The sequence below is a fragment of the Bos grunniens genome, chromosome 6 (genome assembly GCF_055505025.1).
Source record: "Bos grunniens cultivar Pamir isolate PY7600 chromosome 6, Bosgru_T2T1.0, whole genome shotgun sequence".
Classification (NCBI taxonomy): domain Eukaryota; kingdom Metazoa; phylum Chordata; class Mammalia; order Artiodactyla; family Bovidae; genus Bos; species Bos grunniens.
The window spans coordinates 51,856,139-51,877,017 of record NC_141170.1 but is presented as its reverse complement, the minus strand read 5'-3'; the positions used below and the strand labels follow the sequence as shown (position 1 = coordinate 51,877,017).

The window sequence follows — 20,879 nt, the reverse complement described above, 5'->3', positions numbered from 1 at the left end:
TGGGAATACACAAAATACACAGAATATCTGGGCACATACAAGGTCCCATGCTTCCTTCAGAGGTTCAGGATACCTGGACTGAAACAAACAGATAATTTTTGTTTTACAAGGAACTATAGTTTCAGTCCAGAATTGAGCTGACCTAGTTTATATGTTATGTTTATATGTTTCCACGTATCTTGTATTTGCATAAAAACTAACAATTATGCAAAAAGACCTAAGTTTGGGTGTTTTCTGTTACCTGTTGTCTTCGTTTTTCCTCTTCAAGGGCAGCTTTGGCTTCTGCTTCTTTTAACTGTTTATAGACATTTAAAACTAAATTAACATTGCAATCACCAAGTTTTATACAGAATTTTAACATCTTTCCTTCCAGGCTCCACTAACCTATAACAACTTCTGAGAGCTTCATACTGAAAATTATTTAAAGAACCATAAATGTTATACACTGAGAAGTGTTACTAGGGTACTATCTAACAGGGTGTGAGCAGAAGTAGAGTGTTATATCTTATTCAGCTGAACAACTATAAGATACTAGATCATAATACACAGAGTTACATCACTGTAAACTGAAACACTTTTAAAACTGGACTTTTACTCTTAAGTTACCACATTAAGATTATGATCAATTATTAAATATTACTGTTTGCCTAGGGATGAAATTGACCATTTTCCTAAAACGCCCTCTCTGGAGGGGAATCCTTCGTTTCAAACAAAACCAAAAGTTTATGCACTGATTGGGTTAATGGAGGGAAATAGTGACACTTAAAGTAACCCAAACAGCAAAGAATCCTAAAATTTTATTTTTGTATTACTTTAACATAATTTTCAGGAAGCTTAAACTAACATTAAGATGAGTAACTATGTTCCAGAGTACATCCACTCACTGGTACAGAGTATGGGAAAATCTAGTACATCCCAGACAATAAAGATTATATCTAGCACACACCAGCACATCTGAGAGTTTTAAAAAGGCCTACACACTAGGCTTTTATCACAAAAACAAAAAAGGATGAGATCTCAAGTTCTTCATAATAAGCATCTAAATTTAATGTACAAAATAAATAAGGAAAGGTCACTAACACATTAAAAATGACATTTAACGTGACATTACCTCAGATGCTTTCTGCTTCATTTCTTTGCATGTTGTGTCACATTCTATGGAAATCTGATTTTCACGTACTTTGTTGCACTGCACTTCCTACAAATAAAATTTTTAAGATTTTTACTTCAAAAGATGTCCCTCAAAGTTGTAGTAACTGCATGCCATAAAAAAGCAAAATTTATCTAGCAGCTTAAGATTATGCCTATTATTTCATTTTTATTCTTCATTTCTCTTTATCGCTTCCTATTACTCTTCTGAAGCCTCCAGGGAGGTGTTAGAGTAGTGCCATCCAACACAGCTAGCCGAGGCAATGGAAATGTTCTATACTCACAGGGGTAGCGATTCCCACAGGTGGTGCCTGAGTACTCAAAGTGTACTGAAATCAAGGAACTGAATGTCATGTCACATATTATTTAATGTTGATTCATTAAAATTCTAATTTAAATAGCCATAAGTGGCTAGTGGCTATCACCACAGTGTAGCTCTAGAGAGTCTTTTGGAGAACTACAAGTTTTTCTCTCAACCATTTATCTTTTTAAAAAAATCTGAGGTGAAAATCATTCTAAACTTTCTGTACCTCACTGACTCCTTAATGAAATAATAAAAAATACAGTTTTATTGATGAGGTGACATCAAGACTATAATCAATTTGTGCACTAGTCAAGTAATGGTTAAAATTCTCCAAGCCAGGCTTCAGCAGTACGTGAACAGTGAACTTCCAGATATTCAAGCTGGTTTTAGAAAAGGCAGAGGAACCAGAGATCAAATTGCCAACATCCACTGTATCATGGAAAAAGCAAGAGAGTTCCAGAAAAACATCTATTTCTGCTTTATTGATTATGCCAAAGCCTTTGACTGTGCGAATCACAGTAAACTGGAAAATTCTGAAAGAGATGGGAATACCAGACCACCTGACCTGCCTCTTGAGAACCTGTATGCAGGTCAGGAAGCAACAGTTAGAACTGGACATGGAACAACAGACTGGTTCCAAATAGGAAAAGGAGTACGTCAAGGCTGTATACTGTCACCCTGCTTATTTAACTTATATGCAGAGTACATCATGAGAAACGCTGAGCTGGAGGAAGCACAAGCTGGAATCAAGATTGCCGGGAGAAATATCAATAGCCTCAGATATGCAGATGACACCACCCTTATGGCAGAAAAGTGAAGAAGAACTAAAGAGCCTCTTGATGAAAGTGAAACAGGAGAGTGAAAAAGTTGGCTTAAAGCTCAACATTCAGAAAACGAAGATCATGGCATCTGGGCCCATCACTTCATGGCAAATAGATGGGGAAACAGTGGGTGACTTCATTTTTCTGGGCTCCAAAATCACTGCAGATGGTGATTGCAGCCATGAAATTAAAAGACGCTTACTCCTTGGAAGGAAAGTTATGACCAACCTAGACAGCATATTCAAAAGCAGAGACATTACTTTGTCAACAAAGGTCCATCTAGTCAAGGCTATGGTTTTTCCAGTGGTCATGTATGGATGTGAGAGTTGGACTATAAAGAAAGCTGAGCACCGAAGAATTGATGCTTTTGAACTGTGGGTTGGAGAAGACTCTTGAGAGTCCCTTGAACTCCAAGAGATCCAACCAGTCCATCATAAAGGAGAGCAGTCCTGGGTGTTCATTGGAAGAACTGATGTTGAAGCTGAAACTCCAATATTTTGGCCATCTGATGTGAAGAGCTGACTCACTGTGATGTGAAGACCCTGATGTTGCGAAAGATTGAGGACAGGAGGAGAAGGGGACGATAGAGGTTTAGATGGTTGGATGGCATCACTGACTCAATGGTCATTAGTTTGGGTAAACTCCGGGAGTTGGTGATGGACTGGGAGGCCTGGCATGCTGTGGTTTATGGGGTCGCAAAGAATCAGACACGACTGAGCGACTGAACTGAACTGTAATAAAATAAGTGGTCTTTATTTTAAATAGTCTAAACTCTGCTTCTGTAGATCTTCTGTCTGCCTTTTATTCATTCCATATTTCTTGCTGCCAGATGTCATTTTTGCTGTAAGGGTACCTATTGGTACCAAGTTGCTCCTTTCTCACCACACCCTCACCACACTAGTTTTTTAGTTCAAATCTACCAGGGTAAGGAAATGAGATCATCAAATCCTGAGCAAAGGACATACACTTCAATGAAAGGACTTTATAGCAGAGAATTCTGGCTGAGGTTGGTGATAAACAGAGTCTTGTCGTCCAACAATAGTCCAAAGGAAAAATAACATGGACAAACATTAGAGACAAAAATAAATGCTGCATGTTAGTGGCTATTAAGTCTATCAGTCTGGAAGAAAGATCACCATATCTTTTCTCATTCAAAAGGTACTTATAGAGTACCTATTACATGCCAAGCACTGCATTAGGAACAGGGGATACAATAAGGAAAAAATTAATATGGTAAATGCTAAACTGATAATAATAATCATAGCAGCTGCTATTTATTAAACATAGAGTAGTCATGGTGCTAAATGCTATATAAGCATTATCTCTTTTATTCCTTTCAGTAAGTCTATGTAAACAAGGTTACACACATCCCTATAATCACAAAGCTCTTGGTCATGAACCTAGTACAAAGTATAAAGGAAGTCAAGAGGAAGGAGCACCTAAGTCCTTTCAGAAGGAAAGAAAACCTTCCCAAACCAAGAAATGCTTGCATTTATGCTAGTAAGCATAAACAGGATTCTACAAATGGGACAGTAAAGGGAAAAATATATATATTCTATACAGAAGGAACATAAATAGTATCACATATTAAAGCGGAATATAGCTAATGTGTCAGTGCACTTAAGAAACAAATCACAGAAAGGACTAACAGGGGATATGACTAAACAAGCAGGCAAAGATAGAGTCCCCTCCTATGTCATAATTCTGTATTTGTATACCTTATAAAATGCTTATTTTTAAGAAACAGTGAAGAACTTGGATTGGAAATATTATGACTAGAGGCATGGAAATCCGTTATGAAGCTGTTTTCAAAGTCTAAGAATAAGCTGTTGCCAGTTCTAAGGGGTGGCAAATTGTACTTGGATAGTAAGATGAGGTTTGAGGGAAAACCTGAGAAACATTTCAGATTAAAAGTGATTTGACTGAGTATTGATTTTCATATAGAGGTGATCCATTTAAAAACCAAAAACTTAGGGATCCAACTCCAGAAAAACTTAGGCCTATAAATTTAAATTCAGAAATTAACCTTCCCAGGAAATGATAGTTGGAGCTGTAAAAGCAGAAGAAATGCAAAGGTCCTCAATAAAAGCAAAAGATTTTCAATAAATATTTGCTGAATAGATGAGTAAATGAGTAAACTGAAAGAATAGCTTTAGCGAACAACCATAATAATGTGAAGAAAACAAGGAGTTACAACTATAACTGAGAAAGGGAAAATCAGAAGTAAAGAAATCTTCGTAAGAGTCCAGAGTGTAAACAGGGAAGTCAAGGAAAAGGACAACTGACCTGAGTCCTTTCTAAGTTTTGCCAAACGGTGTGTAGTTTGCTATCACTGAGCTTTCCAACCATTAGCTTTTGCCCTTTCACTCCTCCATTACCATAACTTTATCTTTTTTTTTTTTCATTTCAACCATAACTTTATCTTAAAATTAACTCTCTCCAAGTTTGAATGTTACTTTATAATTTTATAAGGCTGAGTACGTGAGGTCTTTTTAAGGTAACATTTTCACAACAGAATACTGATTATAAAAAACTTTAGTAAGTAAGAGCAACAAAGGTTCATTCCAGACCATTTCTTAAATCATGAAACTCACTTCATTACTCACACTGTCACTTATGTGGAGACCTCAAATCTAGAACATGGATTCTGTCCAAAAAACAGCACTGAACTCAGTTCCAATATAAAATAATCCTCTTTAACTATTAAATTGCAGAAAACTAAGCTGCCAAACAATGCTGATTTTTAAATTAAGCATTTACAGAAATAGATAGGCCAATAATGAAAAAACTCTAAGAAATAAGAGCTTAAAATTAAAAGGCAAAAAATTAAAGTCAAAGAACTACCAAAACACACTCTCCCCACCAAAAAAAAGAAAACCAACAAAAATGTACATAGAAAAGAATTTTTAAGAACTTAAAATATTTACCTTTTTTATTCTTTTACAAGGACATCTAAGTTTCACCTTTTGGTTGCAATTAAAGGGACATTCACCAGGATGACACATTTCTTTGCATCTATGACCACAAGGAAGCTAAAATAAAACCAAAATAAAACAATTACATATTTATAGCCATACTCTACTTCCCCTTCCCCCCAACAACTATTTTAAGAAAAAGTCCATTACAATAGGGTCGATAAATCTTGGACAACTGGCCAAGTTTTTCATTTTTTTCTTTTAGATATAAATTATCTTAATTCCCAGAAATGTTCAATGTTCTCCCTGGTTCCACTCCAAGAGTACACCTTACATCTTGGTAAGTTAGAGCCCTGTGACTAAGCTCTGGCCAATGGAATGGAATCAAGTGCACCTCCATGCCTTAAAGCTTTTAAGAACACAGGTCCATGCTCTTCCCTTCCCAGTATGCTGGAAATGAGGATATCTAGAGCAACGATATTTTCATGCAAAAATGGGCTCGATAAAGGACAGAAATGATATGGACCTAACAAACAGAAGCAGAAGATATTAAGAAGAGGTGGCAAGAATACACAGAACTGTACAAAAAAGATCTTCAAGACCAAAATAATCAAGATGGTGTGATCACTCACTTAGAGCCAGAAATCCTGGAATGTGAAGTCAAGTGGGCCTTAGAAAGCATCACTACGAACAAAGCTAGTGGAGGTGATGGAATTCCAGGTAAGCTATTTCAAATCCTGGAAGATGATGCTATGAAAGTGCTGCACTCAATATGCCAGCAAATTTGGAAAACTCAGCAGTGGCCACAGGACTGGAAAAGGTCAGTTTTCATTCCAATCCCAAAGAAAGGCAATGCCAAAGAATGCTCAAACTACCGCACAATTGCACCCATCTCACATGCTACTAAGGTAATGCTCAAAATCCTCCAAGCCAGGCTTCAGCAATACATGAACTGTGAACTTCCAGATGTTCAAGCTGGTTTTAGAAAAGGCAGAGGAACCAGAGATCAAATTGCCAACATCCACTGTATCATGGAAAAAGCAAGAGAGTTCCAGAAAAACATCTATTTCTGCTTTATTGACTATGCCAAAGCCTTTGACTGTGTGGATCACAATAAACTTGTGGAAAGTTCTGAAAGAGATGGGAATACCAGACCATCTGACCTGCCTCTTGAGAAACCTGTATGCAGGTCAGGAAGCAACAGTTAGAACTGGACATGGAACAACAGGCTGGTTCCAAATAGGAAAAGGAGTACGTCAAGGCTGTATATTGTCACCCTGCTTATTTAACTTATATGCAGAGTACATCATGAGAAACGCTGGGCTGGAAGAAGCACAAGCTGGAATCAAGATTGCCGGGAGAAATATCAATAACCTCAGATATGCAGATGACACCACCCTTATGGCAGAAAATGAAGAGGAACTAAAAAGCCTCTTGATGAAAGTGAAAGAGGAGAGTGAAAAAGTTGGCTTAAAGCTCAACATTCAGAAAACGAAGATCGTGGCATCTGGTCCCATCCCTTCACGGGAAATAGATGGGGAAACAGTGGAAACAGTGTCAGACTTTATTTTTCTGGGCTCCAAAATCACTGCAGATGGTGATTGCAGCCATGAAATTAAAAGACGCTTACTCCTTGGAAGGAAAGTTATGACCAACCTAGACAGCATACTCAAAAGCAGAGACATTACTTTGCCAACAAAGGTCCGTCTAGTCAAGGCTACAGTTTTTCCAATAGTCATGTATAGATGTGAAAGTTGGACTGTGAAGAAGGCTGAGCGCTGAAGAATTGATGCTTTTGAACTGTGGTGTTGGAGAAGACTCTTGAGAGTCCCTTGGACTGCAAGGACATCCAACCAGTCCATTCTAAAGGAGAGCAGCCCTGGGTGTTCATTCGAAGGACTGATGCTAAAGCTGAAACTCCAATACTTTGGCCACCTCATGCAAAGAGTTGACTCATTGCAAAAGACCCTGATGCTGGGAGGGACTGGGGGCAGGAGGAGAAGGGGATGACGGAGGATGAGATGGCAGGATGGCATCACCGACTCGATAGACATGAGTTTGGGTGAACTCCGGGAGTTGGTGATGGACAGGTAGGCCTGGCATGCTGCAATTCATGGGGCTGCAAAGAGTCGGACATGACTGAGTGACTGAACTGAACTGAGGGCAACGAGGATCCCATGAGTCAAAGAGAACAGAGCTGCCCTGCTAACTTGGGTCCCGTGGAGCACAGTGACACATCTATATTCCCTTTCATTGTTATGTGAGAAAGAAAATTTCCTTGTCCTTAAGCTACTGTATTGTAATACAACTGCTTAGCCTTTTACTCTAAAAGGCTTGCCACTCTGAATTAAAACATATGAAATAGGTAGCCAAACTAATTCAGTAATTGCTGTGATGTCTATGTGCTCCTTGACTTTATATACTATTTTCTTATCTTAATCAAGCTTTCAAATCAAAGGGTTCTCTTCTTTTTTCTATTCAAATCTTATACAAACTTGAAAATACAGCTTAAATCATCATTAATCATGGCATGAGTTTGCTTACATTTGAAAAATAATAATCTATTTCTAAACTGTTGTGACAATGCCTGTATTATTTTCAACTTAAAAAACATTTTTAAAACCACTTCGTATTTTTCTGTCTCTCCAACCAGAATATAAAAGACATCCACTGGCTAAGGGTTAAATTTCAAAATCATACTGCCTACAACTGAATCCCAGATGCCCTGTTGACTAACTATGGGACCTTGGGTAAGTCACCTGACTTTTCTGTGCTTCACATCTAAAAATGGGAAGAGTAATAAAACTTTATAAAGCTGCTGTGAGGATTACATGGGCTTAATATATTTAGCTATCATAATAAAGGTTGTTATTACAAATTAGTTAAGAGCAGTGGTTTTATATTTCTTTTTGTCTCTCATATTCATTAACAAAGATATTTACAGATAGTGGACACCTCAATAAATATCTAAATTCTCTGAATTCTAGTCTTTATGATTCACCAGACTGATCTTTCAAATTCCTGGCTCTACCACCCATTTTAAGAAATTCAGAATCCTTTTCCATTGTCTTTAGTCTCTCTAGAGTATGCAACCAGCTTTCAAATTTTTAAATTTTTAGCTGAGACATTCATACCGTCAGGCGAGTGTATGCTCCTCGGTTCTGTCTCGTCACAACAAAGATTTGGAGTGACGGACATTAAAGCCCTCGGTGAGTCACAGCTCCCGGGTCTTGGGCAGACCGTGTTATAGCTCTCAGGTCTTGAACAGACCATGATATAGCTCTTAGACAAATCAGTGTTACAGCTCTGTGTTACAGCTCTATTTTACTTAGAAAATAGCAGGAAAATCCATTCTCGAGGCATGAGGACATGTCGACCCACAGATGTGAAGAGAAGAGTGTCCCAGCACGCAGGGGAGAGAGAGAGAGAGAGAGAGACCCCTTTCCCTTTGGCTCCTCTTTTTATGTATCTTTTCTTCCCCCCTGGGCCTGCCCTATGTAAACTGGGCTAGCCAGGAGTGCTGCTTGTTCTACCTGAGGTCCTCACTCCAGTCCTTGGACCTTCCATTGTTCTATTTTCATGGGCTTTTCCCTTCCTTGTCTTTTAGCCACCGCCATTCTGGACTCCTGTTTCCTATTCTAACTACCTAACAATACCAAAACTAAATTTGGATCATTCACACTGCATTTTCACTAATCCTAGCAGAGTGCAATGCTACCTACTAGAATGAGTTCCATCCACACTAGGCATTCCTGGGCCACTTCAGTCTTGTTTTTCTCTACACCTAATACTAGGCCCTCAACACAACTTAACAAGCACAATATTTATTCACTATCAAACACCTGTCTCAGAGTATTTGTTTCAGGGACTTCCTCACTTCTCTCTCACCTCATTCCTGCCAGTGCCTCTAGCCTGTCTTCATAAACAAGACAAACACTTGGCATTAGCTCACCACCTATCCTTTTTTCCCTTCAAAAGATGTCTTTACAGCATCTTGTTCTTTCCTTAATCTTGGATGTAATTACATCAGTCATCTTCTCTGAAAGTAATTAAGCACTCTACTTTAAATCAGTGATTCTGAAGTGGAAAGTGAATAGGGAAACATATCAGAATCAGTAAGGGAAGATGTTTTTGAAATTATATAGACTCATGGCTACAGTGTGGTCTCTTACTGATCATTATTCTGTCTCTTCAGTGTGCTGGAGAGAAAGGGAACTTTGGTAGACTTCTAAGATGCTATATTTTTTGACCTAGGTAGTGTTATACGATGTTCAGTTTTTAACCATTTTTTATACTGTACATGTGCATTCTATGCACTGTTGAGTGTGTAATCATTTCATTATTTAAAAAATCAAATCACGTAACCGTTTCCCTGTTAGATGTGCAGGCATGTATTATCTCAAAAGCCAGATTATATTCTCAAAGGGCAAAAAAGTAGTCCCAAAGAAAATTACTTAGAATGTAAAATATATACAATGACTGTATCTTCATTACAGATTTCACAGCAAAAAAAAGACATCTTTTAAAAACATCCAACCCTGGTATTCATTTAAAGATGAGATATCCTACACCCTTCCCATTTAAAGTGAGATGGTTTTCCTCTACTCTACTCAGCCCTTAATATCATTTGCTAGCACTTTGGTAAGTCAAAATAAATGGCTTACCAACAAGCAATATTGTCTAGTTCAAAATGTTTCATTTTAATCCCAGTAATTTTAAAAGCTCCTTAAAAATAATTAAAGAAACTTTGCATACCAATATTATTTGTGGATAAATACCCACATCATCATCACCATGGCTGGAACATCCATAGCATTTACCGTATATTAAGATCTTTACCTGTTACGGATTCATTTAATATTCAGCACTCTGAAATGAATATTGCTACTGCCTCCATTTTACACATGAACAATCTGATATACAGAGACATTCAATAATGTGTCTAAGTAAAAAACAGAAAAGCTTGCATGGGAATGATAAACCCAAATTCAGAAATGATTTTTAAAAGCAGAATTGTATATGTGACCCACAGTTTAAATAAAGGTTCAGTTCTTCACGCTATCTTTATGTATTTCCTTTGAGTTTAATTCAAACTTAACTGAACAATCCAATAGACACATGGAGTGTATATCAGAGAAGCAATGTAACTAGAACACATTTATGCCATCCCCACAGTTCACTCTTACACTCACACTCATTAGACATTTACCAGCTACCTAGTAAGTACAACCAGGGACTGGATACAAAGACAAATATGACATAGTCGCTGCCCATAGGAAATCTATAGTATGGTAAAGGGAAGAGAAAACAAACAGAAATTTATCAATGCATCAGAATTTGTCATAATCCTGTATCTTCAGTCTGAGTCTAAGATTTCTGTCTTTCTGTTTAAGATTTCAGAAAGACAGTTCTTGGTTGATACCATCATAGTCTACTGGTTCAAACTGTACCAGACCAATATTATCGGCCTTATGTAAGAGCTTATTAGAAATGCAAATTTCTGAACCTCCACTCCAGGCCCACAAAATCAGGAACTCTGGCGTGGGGCCCATTAACCTGTTTTAACAAGCGCTTATAATGATTCTGATGCACATCAGAGTTTGAAAACCACTGCTGTAGCCTTATCAGAACATAAACTAGATTGAATTCTATTAGACATAATAATGTTCACCTGTCTACTCTGAGACTGTTCTAAACCTTAATAACCATATGGACTGTTCCCAACCTAAGGATATATTTTTCAAGAAAGTCCAAGGAGACACTAGCAATACCATGGTCTCCAGAATGTCCTAGAATTAAAAAATGATGAGCATGGAGGAAAAATTTCTAAATAAATAGTGCATATTCAGCTCGAGTCCCACCCTAATGTCATAACAGGATCACAAACAAATCATAACCAAGGCAATGCTAAATTGCAAATTAGTGATCCCTGAATTAAATGTTTATTTCTGACAGCAATCTCATCCCAAATTACTGTTGTCAGATTAAAAATAAAACATTCTCAACTACTTATTACCTGAAACTTGAATCTGAACAGAAGAAAATTTATTTTAACAAGGGGAAACTTAGAATTTGAAGAATTCAGAAAATTAAATTTGAAATATCCCATGCCTCATGTTTCACTTATATAACAAAGACAGGATTATTAAAATAAGCATGTATTGCTTGAAATTTCTCCCTTTTATAATCTCACGTGACTTTTAAAATTCCCAGGTCCAATTTCCAATAGTTCTTAAATAAAAACCCACAAATGTGTCCAAAGTTTTAGTTAAAAGGAAATGCTGTTAATAAAAAGGCATATCATGCATTGATTTGCTTTTTCTTTAATCAAAGAGACAGACTGACTATGGTTAAGACTTTGCTGTCATCTCTTCCTGATTCTAAATAGGATAAGAAACACTTAGGTAAATATATAAAGACAGAGAATTAAAGAAAAAAGGTGCTACTAGTACAGTTATAAGTAAAAAGAATTCCTTTATAAATCAAATAACTGTCACTTCCCTACTCCAACGATCAAAAAAGGACTGTCTTAACTTTTAAGTTGGTCAGAGATAGACTGCTTTGGTTTCTCAAAATTACTGCCAGTGATACTCAAAATTATTCCCAGTGAGTTTTTACCTTTTCACTCTGAACAATTTTTCTGAACTATTTTTGATACTTTTAGCTTGAAAACAATGCATGTACCAGCATCATAATCTCTAAAAGCAAAACTTCATACATGAATGCTTTATACGAATTCAAATAATGAGCTTTAAGGTTTATACACACACACACATGCGATCTGTTTTTTCTACTGTAGATTTACTGTCCAACTGCCCATGAGCCACACAGTTCCTAATCTACTTATATTTCAAGATGGGAAAACATTAGGTCATAAAAAAAATCTTCAAAGGGTCATTCCTTCTCCTACTATCCCAAAATTTTACAAAGAGATGTGCACCGACCCTAACTACAAGTTTCTACACATATCAATCACATTTTGCTTTCTGGGCCCACATATCTAGTGGGTCCAGAAAAGACCTAAAATAGGATGAACAAACAACAAAAGAGAAACAATGCCCAAGAAATACAATGTAAAAAAGTTGTATTAAATCTTACCTCTTTAGGACACTGATTTTTGCAACAACTCAAGAGATTCTTTTCATTTACATCAGCTGTGGTTATTTTTCTAAAAAGATGAGAGGAAGTTTTAATGACAGTCAAAGCAAAGTCCGTTTTATAGTATGGTTTTTCTAAAAACAGCTCACAATTTCAAACAGCAATGCAATAAGCTTATCAGAAAAACTTTTTTCAGTTGATTCTGGATTAAGCTATTTATTAATGTTAGAAAATGATTTAAAATCATTCATTTAATTCACTTAAAATCAGTTAGTTCACTTAAAATCAGTCTGTGCTTTTATATCTGATGCAGGGGGTAACTCTGAAGACATAAACATCAATGAATAAAACTACTTTCTAACAAAGAGCTGAACAGTAGATAGATGAGTCAGTAACCAATGACAATCTAAAAATCCCCATAATACATATCCCACTTTTCTCTTCCCTATTACCTTTCTTCTCTTTTCCTTTATTCTTTCTTTTCCAATTCCCTTCACTAGACATAATTGCTAAAATACACTGTAAGTTTAGCCTCACTAATGTTAAAACTATTATCTTAAGTATATATATCAAATTAGCTAAAACCTGTACCCTAGATAACACAGGCAATTTTCTTGACAAAGTTTCATGTAACAATAACATAGTTTTTATACTGGCTCTACAACTAAAGTTTTCACACTGGCTCTATATTTTCATTCTTACAGGTAAAGTGCTCCCCTCTGAACTTAAAGAGGTAATATTATTTTGTTCCTGTTTCTCTATAATTAGAAACAAGTTTTTCAAGGCCTGTATCTTTTATAACTAATTTCTACAGAAGAAACTGCATGAAGCAGAAAATGACTAAAAGGAAAAGATGACTTATGAAATGGAAAGTAAATGAAATTATCAGAAAAAATACTGAGACTGAAGAATTCTGTATAAAAACATGGATTCAAGAAAAGGAAAAAAGAACTCAATAGCTGTGGTAATGGAAACCACTTCCAATCCATCTACCTCCAAACATTTCTACCCAAAATCATTCAGCTCATTAATAACAATCACCGAAATTCCATGATGTCAGCAAAACTAGAAGATAGAAATTTCTACAAATTGCAAATGACCTGTAAGTAGACAAATAAACACCAACTCCTAGCAGAGCTATTTCTCAAGCTCCCATAGCAAATCTTTACAGACAGCTTGGTAGAGTTCTGGAAAAAATGAGAGATGTACCAAGAAGAAAAAGTCCACCACAAATGTAAAAATACTGAAAAAGTCTTGGTAAATCAAAGCAAGAGAAGACACTTTTAAAAAGTAGGCAAGAATCAAGGAGCCAGTGTCAGAAAGGCAATGCTTTGTGGAAGAAAGTAAAAAGAGAAGGTGTCCTTTGGAGACCATATGACAAAGGAAAAAGAAGCAAGAGGGGTAAATTTAGGACACTGCAAGACCAAAGAAAACAAATTCTTGGGACATTCCTGGCAGTCCAATGATTAAGATTCCATGCTTCCACTGCAAGGGGCATGGGTTTGATCCCTGGCTGAGGAACTAAGATTCACAGAGGGCACAGTCCCAAAAAAGGAAAAAAGAAAACAGCCTCTTTTCATTCAGTAACACTCATTAATAAAGCAAAATTTTCCTCCTAACTCTTCTTACAAAATTTCTAAAACTAAAAATTGTAATTTTTTAATTTCAACAAAATATTTTTAGTATTTGAAAAGAATAAAATCTGACTTCCCCATTTAAGTGGGAGAAGGAAATGGCAACCCACTCCGGTATTCCTGCCTGGACAATCCTGTGGACAGAGGAGCCTGGAGGGCTGCTGTCCATGGGGTCACACAGAGTCGGACATGACTGAAGCAATTTAGCATACATGCATGCATTGGAGAAGGAAATGGAAACCCACTCCAGTATTTTTGCCTGGAGAATCCCAGGGACAAAGGAGCCTGGTGGGCTACCGTCTCTGGGGTCACAAAGAGTTGGACACGACTAAAGCGACTTAGCAGCAGCAGAGTATAAGTAACAAAAATATTTTTAAGAAACTATCAGCATTTACTCTGGCCACCTGATGTGAAGATGACTCACTGGAAAACACCTTGATGCTGGGAAAGATTGAAGGCAGGAGGAGAAGGGGAAGACAGAGGATGAGATGGCTGGATGGCATCACTGACTCGATGGACGTGAGTCTGAGCAAGCTCCAGGAGTTGGTGATGGACAGGTAAGCCTGGTGTGCTGCAGTCCATGGGGTCACAAAGAGTAGGAGACAACTGAGCAACTAAACTGATTACCATTTTTCTGTATGGTAATGTATGGTCCAAAAAGTCAGAAATAAACTCATATTCCCAAATTTAATCTGAGTAAAATATAAAAATCTCACTTTACAGACTTAAGTGAAATGGTTAATTATGTCAGAGCATCATTAAACAGAAAAAAAATGAAAAAAATTTTTTCCTCCACATAATCCACAAGCAAAAACTTGCATGTTTAAGTAAGGAAAATATAGAAGTCATATCCTAGTATGATAATAGCCATAACAGTAACGTCTGCAATAAACAAAAGCCTACCTTTTAAATCTACGATTTAAAAATTGTGCCTAAGTAACTATACGCAAGTCAACTTTGAACCAACAAAACCCTAGCTGACACTGGTATTTGAACAATTTGCTATAGGAGTGCTTCTGCTGTTTTTCTAAAAGCAAGTTTTTTCCTAACAAAATCTTACATGAAATACCCAAATGGAAAAAAGAGAATTTCCCTGATTAAGATCAAGGTAAAGTATCTGGAAGGTGAAACAGCCTACATTTCTTCCTTCCAGATCTCTACCGGAAAATCAAGGCCTCCAGCCTCTAAGGACCACACTGAAAAAATATTCCTTAAAGTACTGTATTAAAGGTTCTGAATTATAAAAAAGATAACAGTTAAAATGGCTGGTAAAACAAGAGTATTTCTTCAGTCTACTTACCTACATTCCACATAAAGACTTGTGATCTTGCAGTGACATTTTATTCTAAGCATCTGAACACATGGAGGGCACTCTCCAGGGTGACATGGCAGGACACACGGATGAGGACAACCTGATGGCCGTGATTTAGAGCACCCTTCTTCACAGTGAAGGCATTCTGGGCCAGCCTGGTAAGTACCAAGGAAATACATCACTGAAATACAGAAATCTAACATTTCTATACAGCTAAACCTATAAAATGTATATATCTACATCTGCAGCTCTCAGAAATTCAGTTAATAAAATGGTGCTATGCTTTCACTCTTCTAAAAATATTCAAATGAATAACAGCAAGATTATCAATAGGACCATTACTCACAAAGATTTTTGTCTGCCAACCTCATTTGATCAAACTGCTTCACCTTTAAAATGGACTAGATTACACGAAGCTTTCCTACTAAAATGTAAATTACTTCCTAGTCAGTGGTGGGGGGTGGGGGGGAAACAGTAAAAGCTTACCAATTTCCACTCAAGAAGTATGACCATCATCTAACTAAAGAAATCAACGCACTGTTAACACACAAATAAAAATCACCAAAGCATTCAATGTTCTAGGAATGTTAATTGCATCTGGCCAAGGAGAAACACATACAGAAGGGAGAGAAAATGACTAGCAGTCTAATTTATTTTTTAATGCACTTCAGTAAGACAAGATTAAATTACATTTACAAATAAATGGACCTTAATGTAGCTCAACAAAGTACCTCTTTTGTAATCATGGCTGAACTTGGAAATGATAATAAAAATGTTTAACCCTCATAACTTAGTATCCATGTCAGTTCAGTTCAGTTCAGTAGCTCAGTCATGTCCGACTCTTTGCAACCCCATGAATCACAGCACGCCAGGCCTCCCTGTCCATCACCATCTCCCAGAGTTCACTCAAACTCACATCCATCGAGTCGGTGATGCCACCCAGCCATCTCATCCTCTGTCGTCCCCTTCTCCTTCTGCCTCCAATCCCTCCCAGCATCAGAGTCTTTTCCAGTAAGTCAACTCTTCGCATGAGGTGGCCAAAGTACTGGAGTTTCAGCTTTGGCATCAGTCCTTCCAAAGAACACCCAGAACTGATCTCCTCCAGAATGGACTGGTTGGATCTCCTTGCAGTCCAAGGGACTCTCAAGAGTCTTCTCCAACACCACAGTTCAAAAGCATCAATTCTTCGGCGCTCAGCTTTCTTCACAGTCCAAATCTTGCATCCATACATGACCACTGGAAAAACCACAGCCTTGACTAGATGGACCTTTGTTGGCAAAGTAATGTCTCTGCTTTTGAATATGCTGTCTAGGTTGGTCATAACTTTCCTTCCAAGGAGTAAGCGTCTTTTAATTTCATGGCTGCAATCACCATCTGCAGTGATTTTGGAGCCCAGAAAAATAAAGTCAGCCACTGATTCCACTGTTTCCCCATCTATTTGCCATGAAGTGATGGGACCAGATGCCATGATCTTCGTTTTCTGAATGCTGAGCTTTAAGCCAACTTTTTCACTCTCCTCTTTCACTTTCATCAAGAGGCTTTTTAGTTCCTCTTCATTTTCTGCCATAAGGGTGGTGTCATCTGCATATCTGAGGTTATTAATATTTCTCCCGGCAATCTTGATTCCAGCTTGTGCTTCTTCCAGCCCAGCGTTTCTCATGATGTACTCTGCATATAAGTTAAATAAGCAGGGTGACAATATACAGCCTTGATGTACTCCTTTTCCTATTTGCACAGTATCCATGTCAATTGCTCTCCTTTATTCATGTGAAATGCTAGGCTGGATGAAGCACAAGCTGGATCAAGATTGCCAGGAGAAATATCAATAACCTCAGATATGCAGATGACACGACCCTTATGGCAGAAAGTGAAGAGGAACTAAAGAGCCTCTTAATGAAAGAGAATGAAAAAGTTGGCTTAAAATTCAACATTCAAAAAGCTAAGATGATGCCATCCAATCCCATCACTTAATGGCAAACAGATGGGGAAACAATGGAATCAGTGACAAACTATTTTCTTGGGCTCCAAAACTACCATAAATGGTGACTGCACCCATGATTTTAAAAGACGTTTGCTCCTTACATGAAAAGCTATGATAAACCTAGATAGCATATTAAAAAGCCAGAGACATTACTTTGCCAACAAAGGTCTATATAGTCAAAGCTATGGTTTTTCCAATAGTCACGTATGGATGTGAGAGTTGGACTATAAAGAAGGCTGAGCGTAGAAGAATTGGTGTTTTTGAACTGTGGTGTTGGAGAAGACTCTTGAGAGTCCCTTGGACAACAAGGAGATCAAATCAGTCCATCCTAAAGGAAATCTACCCTGAATATTCATTGGAAGTACTGGTGCTGAAGCTAAAACTCCAATACTTCGGCCACCTGACACAAAGAGCCGACTCATTGGAAAAGACCCTGATGCTGGGGAAGACTGAAGGCAGGGGAAGAAAGGGACAGAGGACGAGATGGTTGGATGGCATCACTGACTCAATGGACGTGAGTTTGAGCAAGCTCCAGGAGTTAGTGATGGACTGGGAAGCCTGGCGTGCTGTGGTCCATGGGGTCGCAAAGAGTCGGACACGACTGAATAACAACCAACACAAACTCAGTTCTTTAGTAGATACATATTAGTTAAATTATTAAATTACTAGACCAGAGAGGTCTAATAATTTATTGAGCATCTCTATGTCTTTTTTAATTGACATAAAATTCTAATCTATTTTTGACATGCAGGATTACAAAGAAAAAGTGTTTCAATTATCAAACATTCCTCTATAATTTCTTTTTTAAAAAAATACATATTAACTTATTCCATTAATACTTATTCAGCATTATGTGCCAGGTATTGTCTCATATACTGGGAATATGCAAGATTGGAGAGGGTTCCTGGCCCAAGAAATTTATATTTAAGTAGGGGACTATAAAGAACTTGTAACAGAATATTTTCATATATACTGAGAAAAGATAAAGCAGAACCTATAGGAGACTCAATTGAAATGTTACAGTAAAGAATTTTAAAAGTTTCTGAATTATTTAATTTTCAATACATAAATTAGAATGATTACAAAGTTATCTTCCAAAATAATTTTCATTCACGCACACTGCAGTAGCCTTCCCTGAATGTGAGACAGGGATGAACTTGTAGCTACATCGAGAAGAATTGCACATAACTTATAACTCGTATTTTGCCAGAGCAATTCACTGCCTAGGAAGCCATGTCAAGTAATCCAAGGTAACTGTAATTCCCCACTTCCTTAAATGAATTTTTTCTGACTCAGTTGATATTCTGGCCATACATCATACATCAGCTATTCTCTAAAGAGATTCTGAATCATTATATTAGTTTGATTTTATAAGTCCAGGATCTTCCTCATTTTATCATGACAATATTTTTACTAAGGATCAAGGTATAGCTCGATGAAAAAATTATAAACAATACAAGTTACATATATATTTACACACGAAAAAGAATATACTACGGACATTTATGTTGCCATGTATTATAATTACCAAATCAAAGATCAAAACATCTAACAATGCAAGAGAAATTTTCAATAACACAATTCATATAATAATTTAAACATGTTAATGTAACATTACTTAGTAATGAAGCTTAAAAATGTTTGACTTATTCCTTATTAAGCACACTACTAAATTAGGATTCTCTACAAAATGGACACCTAAGAAAAAACACTATTTAAAAAAAAAATTTTATATTATTTGAAATTTGATTAGCTACATTTGTTTTTCTATGTAAAATGGCAATTTTTAGACTTTTTTTTAAGGTTGATATCACATATGCTTGTAAAATGCTAATTTTAGTAAACCTCACACAATTTACACATATCCCATATTTGTGATGTTATTTACTGCCAACAGAGAATTTCTTAAAATCGTGAACATCGCCTACTACCAATTTTAGAGTTAAAAAACAGCTGAGAGCAAATGCTCCAGACAAAACTTTGAGATATAAACGGATAGCAGTAGAGGTGATACTGCCGCTATTGTCTAAAAAGGACAATTTCTGTACTTTTATCATAAAATCAAATCCTATGTATTAACACAGGTACAGCATGTAAAGAGTACCAAAGGAAAAGTCGTATTATTTTGAGCTAGCACAAAGATACAGAGACATATACGCCAAGTGTTAAAGCTGGTTGTCTTAGGAAAAGCAAGGAAGGAGAAGGGATGAGGGCAAGAAAAGAGAGAAGAAATTATAGCAAAATATTTATGGCATAATTATTAAAAGAAAGTGTTTTAAGCATATCATAACCATGTATACATTCAATCCAAGGACATTACCTTTTTTTTGTCAGTGCAGGAATCTGTTTCAGTTACTTTGTGACACTCTTTCATACATGTATGATTCTGACAGGTTAAGGTTCGTCCGCAAGCTCTTTTACAAGAATAAGGTCCTACAGCATGACATGGTAGAGGGCTCACCTTAAAATTTAAGAAAAAAAGGAAAATTAGCAATATACACCAGAGAAGGCAATGGCAACCCACTCCAGTACTCTTGCCTGGAAAATCCCATGGAAGGAGGAACCTGATAGGCTGCAGTCCATGCGGTCGCTAAGAGTAAGACACGACTGAACATCTTCACTTTCACTTTTTACTTTCATACAATTGGAGAAGGAAATGGCAACCCACTCCAGTGTTCTTGCCTGGAGAATCCCAGGGACGGGGGAGCCTGGTGGGCTGCTGTCTATGGGGTTGCACAGAGTCAGACACGACTGAAGCAACTTAGCAGCAGCAGCAACGTACACACATACACAGCCTACTGGAAGCATGTTTCCAAAATGATTGTTATTCATTTGAGAACAAGTTCTATCTGATATATTTCATTAATAATTACTATCAAAATCAAAGTAATCTATCAAAAAAAAATCCAAGGAATGAATGCCAAAAAGCAAAATATCCTATTCCTAAAAGGGAAACTCAACAATATAATGCTTCTGTAGTGAATGCATATTCATAGGCTAATTCTCAAATAAAAGCACTGTATATTTTTGAATACTTAGTAGACAAACTCTTATACTCTTTAGAGCACTAAAAAGACAATACATTGACTTTGTTATTTCTAATACCCATCATATAGAAGAGGAATATATTAATAGATTGTAAGCTTTAGTTAAAGCTTGTGCCTGTAACTCACCTCATGTTTTCCAAGACATTCCCTATAAGAAAAAAAATGAAAACATTATACATTCTTCAAAAAGAATATTTTTAAAGCAAAGATGCTAACTCTACTGGTTTTTAAATTAACAAAAAATAAACACATATGGAAATAATAAGTGATTACAGAAAGATTCCAGGATACAAAGTTAATATACAAAAGCCAACTGCTGAACTGGAATTTGAAATTAAAAACACACCACCATTTACATCAGGGCTTCCCTGATAGCTCAGTTGGTAAAGAATCCACCTGCAATGCAGGAGACCCCAGTTCGATTCCTGGGTCAGGAAGATCCACTGGAGAAGGGATAGGCTACCCACTCCAGTATTCTTGGGCTTCCCTTATGGCTCAGCTAGTAAAGAATCCGCCTGCAACACGGGAGACCTGGGTTCAATCCCTGGATTGGGAGATCCCCTGGAGCAGGGAAAGGGTACCCACTCCAGTATTCTGGCCTAGAGAATTCCATGGACT

The 20,879-nt window shown here is 37.0% G+C and overlaps 1 protein-coding gene across 8 annotated transcripts in view; it reads right to left on the bottom strand.

The window, feature by feature from the left end:
- Positions 1–20,879, bottom strand: part of NFXL1 (nuclear transcription factor, X-box binding like 1) — a 62,036-nt gene that overhangs the window by 3,379 nt on the left and 37,778 nt on the right. For all 8 annotated transcript variants that reach the window (XM_086405915.1, XM_086405913.1, XM_086405911.1 and 5 more), the window contains exons 16-22: positions 20,388–20,409; positions 19,535–19,675; positions 15,222–15,388; positions 12,288–12,357; positions 5,202–5,306; positions 1,112–1,198; positions 242–295 (exon numbers count right to left, since the gene is read on the bottom strand). In XM_086405915.1, the coding sequence (XP_086262041.1) occupies positions 242–295; positions 1,112–1,198; positions 5,202–5,306; positions 12,288–12,357; positions 15,222–15,388; positions 19,535–19,675; positions 20,388–20,409 (646 nt within the window). The remainder of the gene's footprint in view (positions 1–241; positions 296–1,111; positions 1,199–5,201; positions 5,307–12,287; positions 12,358–15,221; positions 15,389–19,534; positions 19,676–20,387; positions 20,410–20,879) is intronic.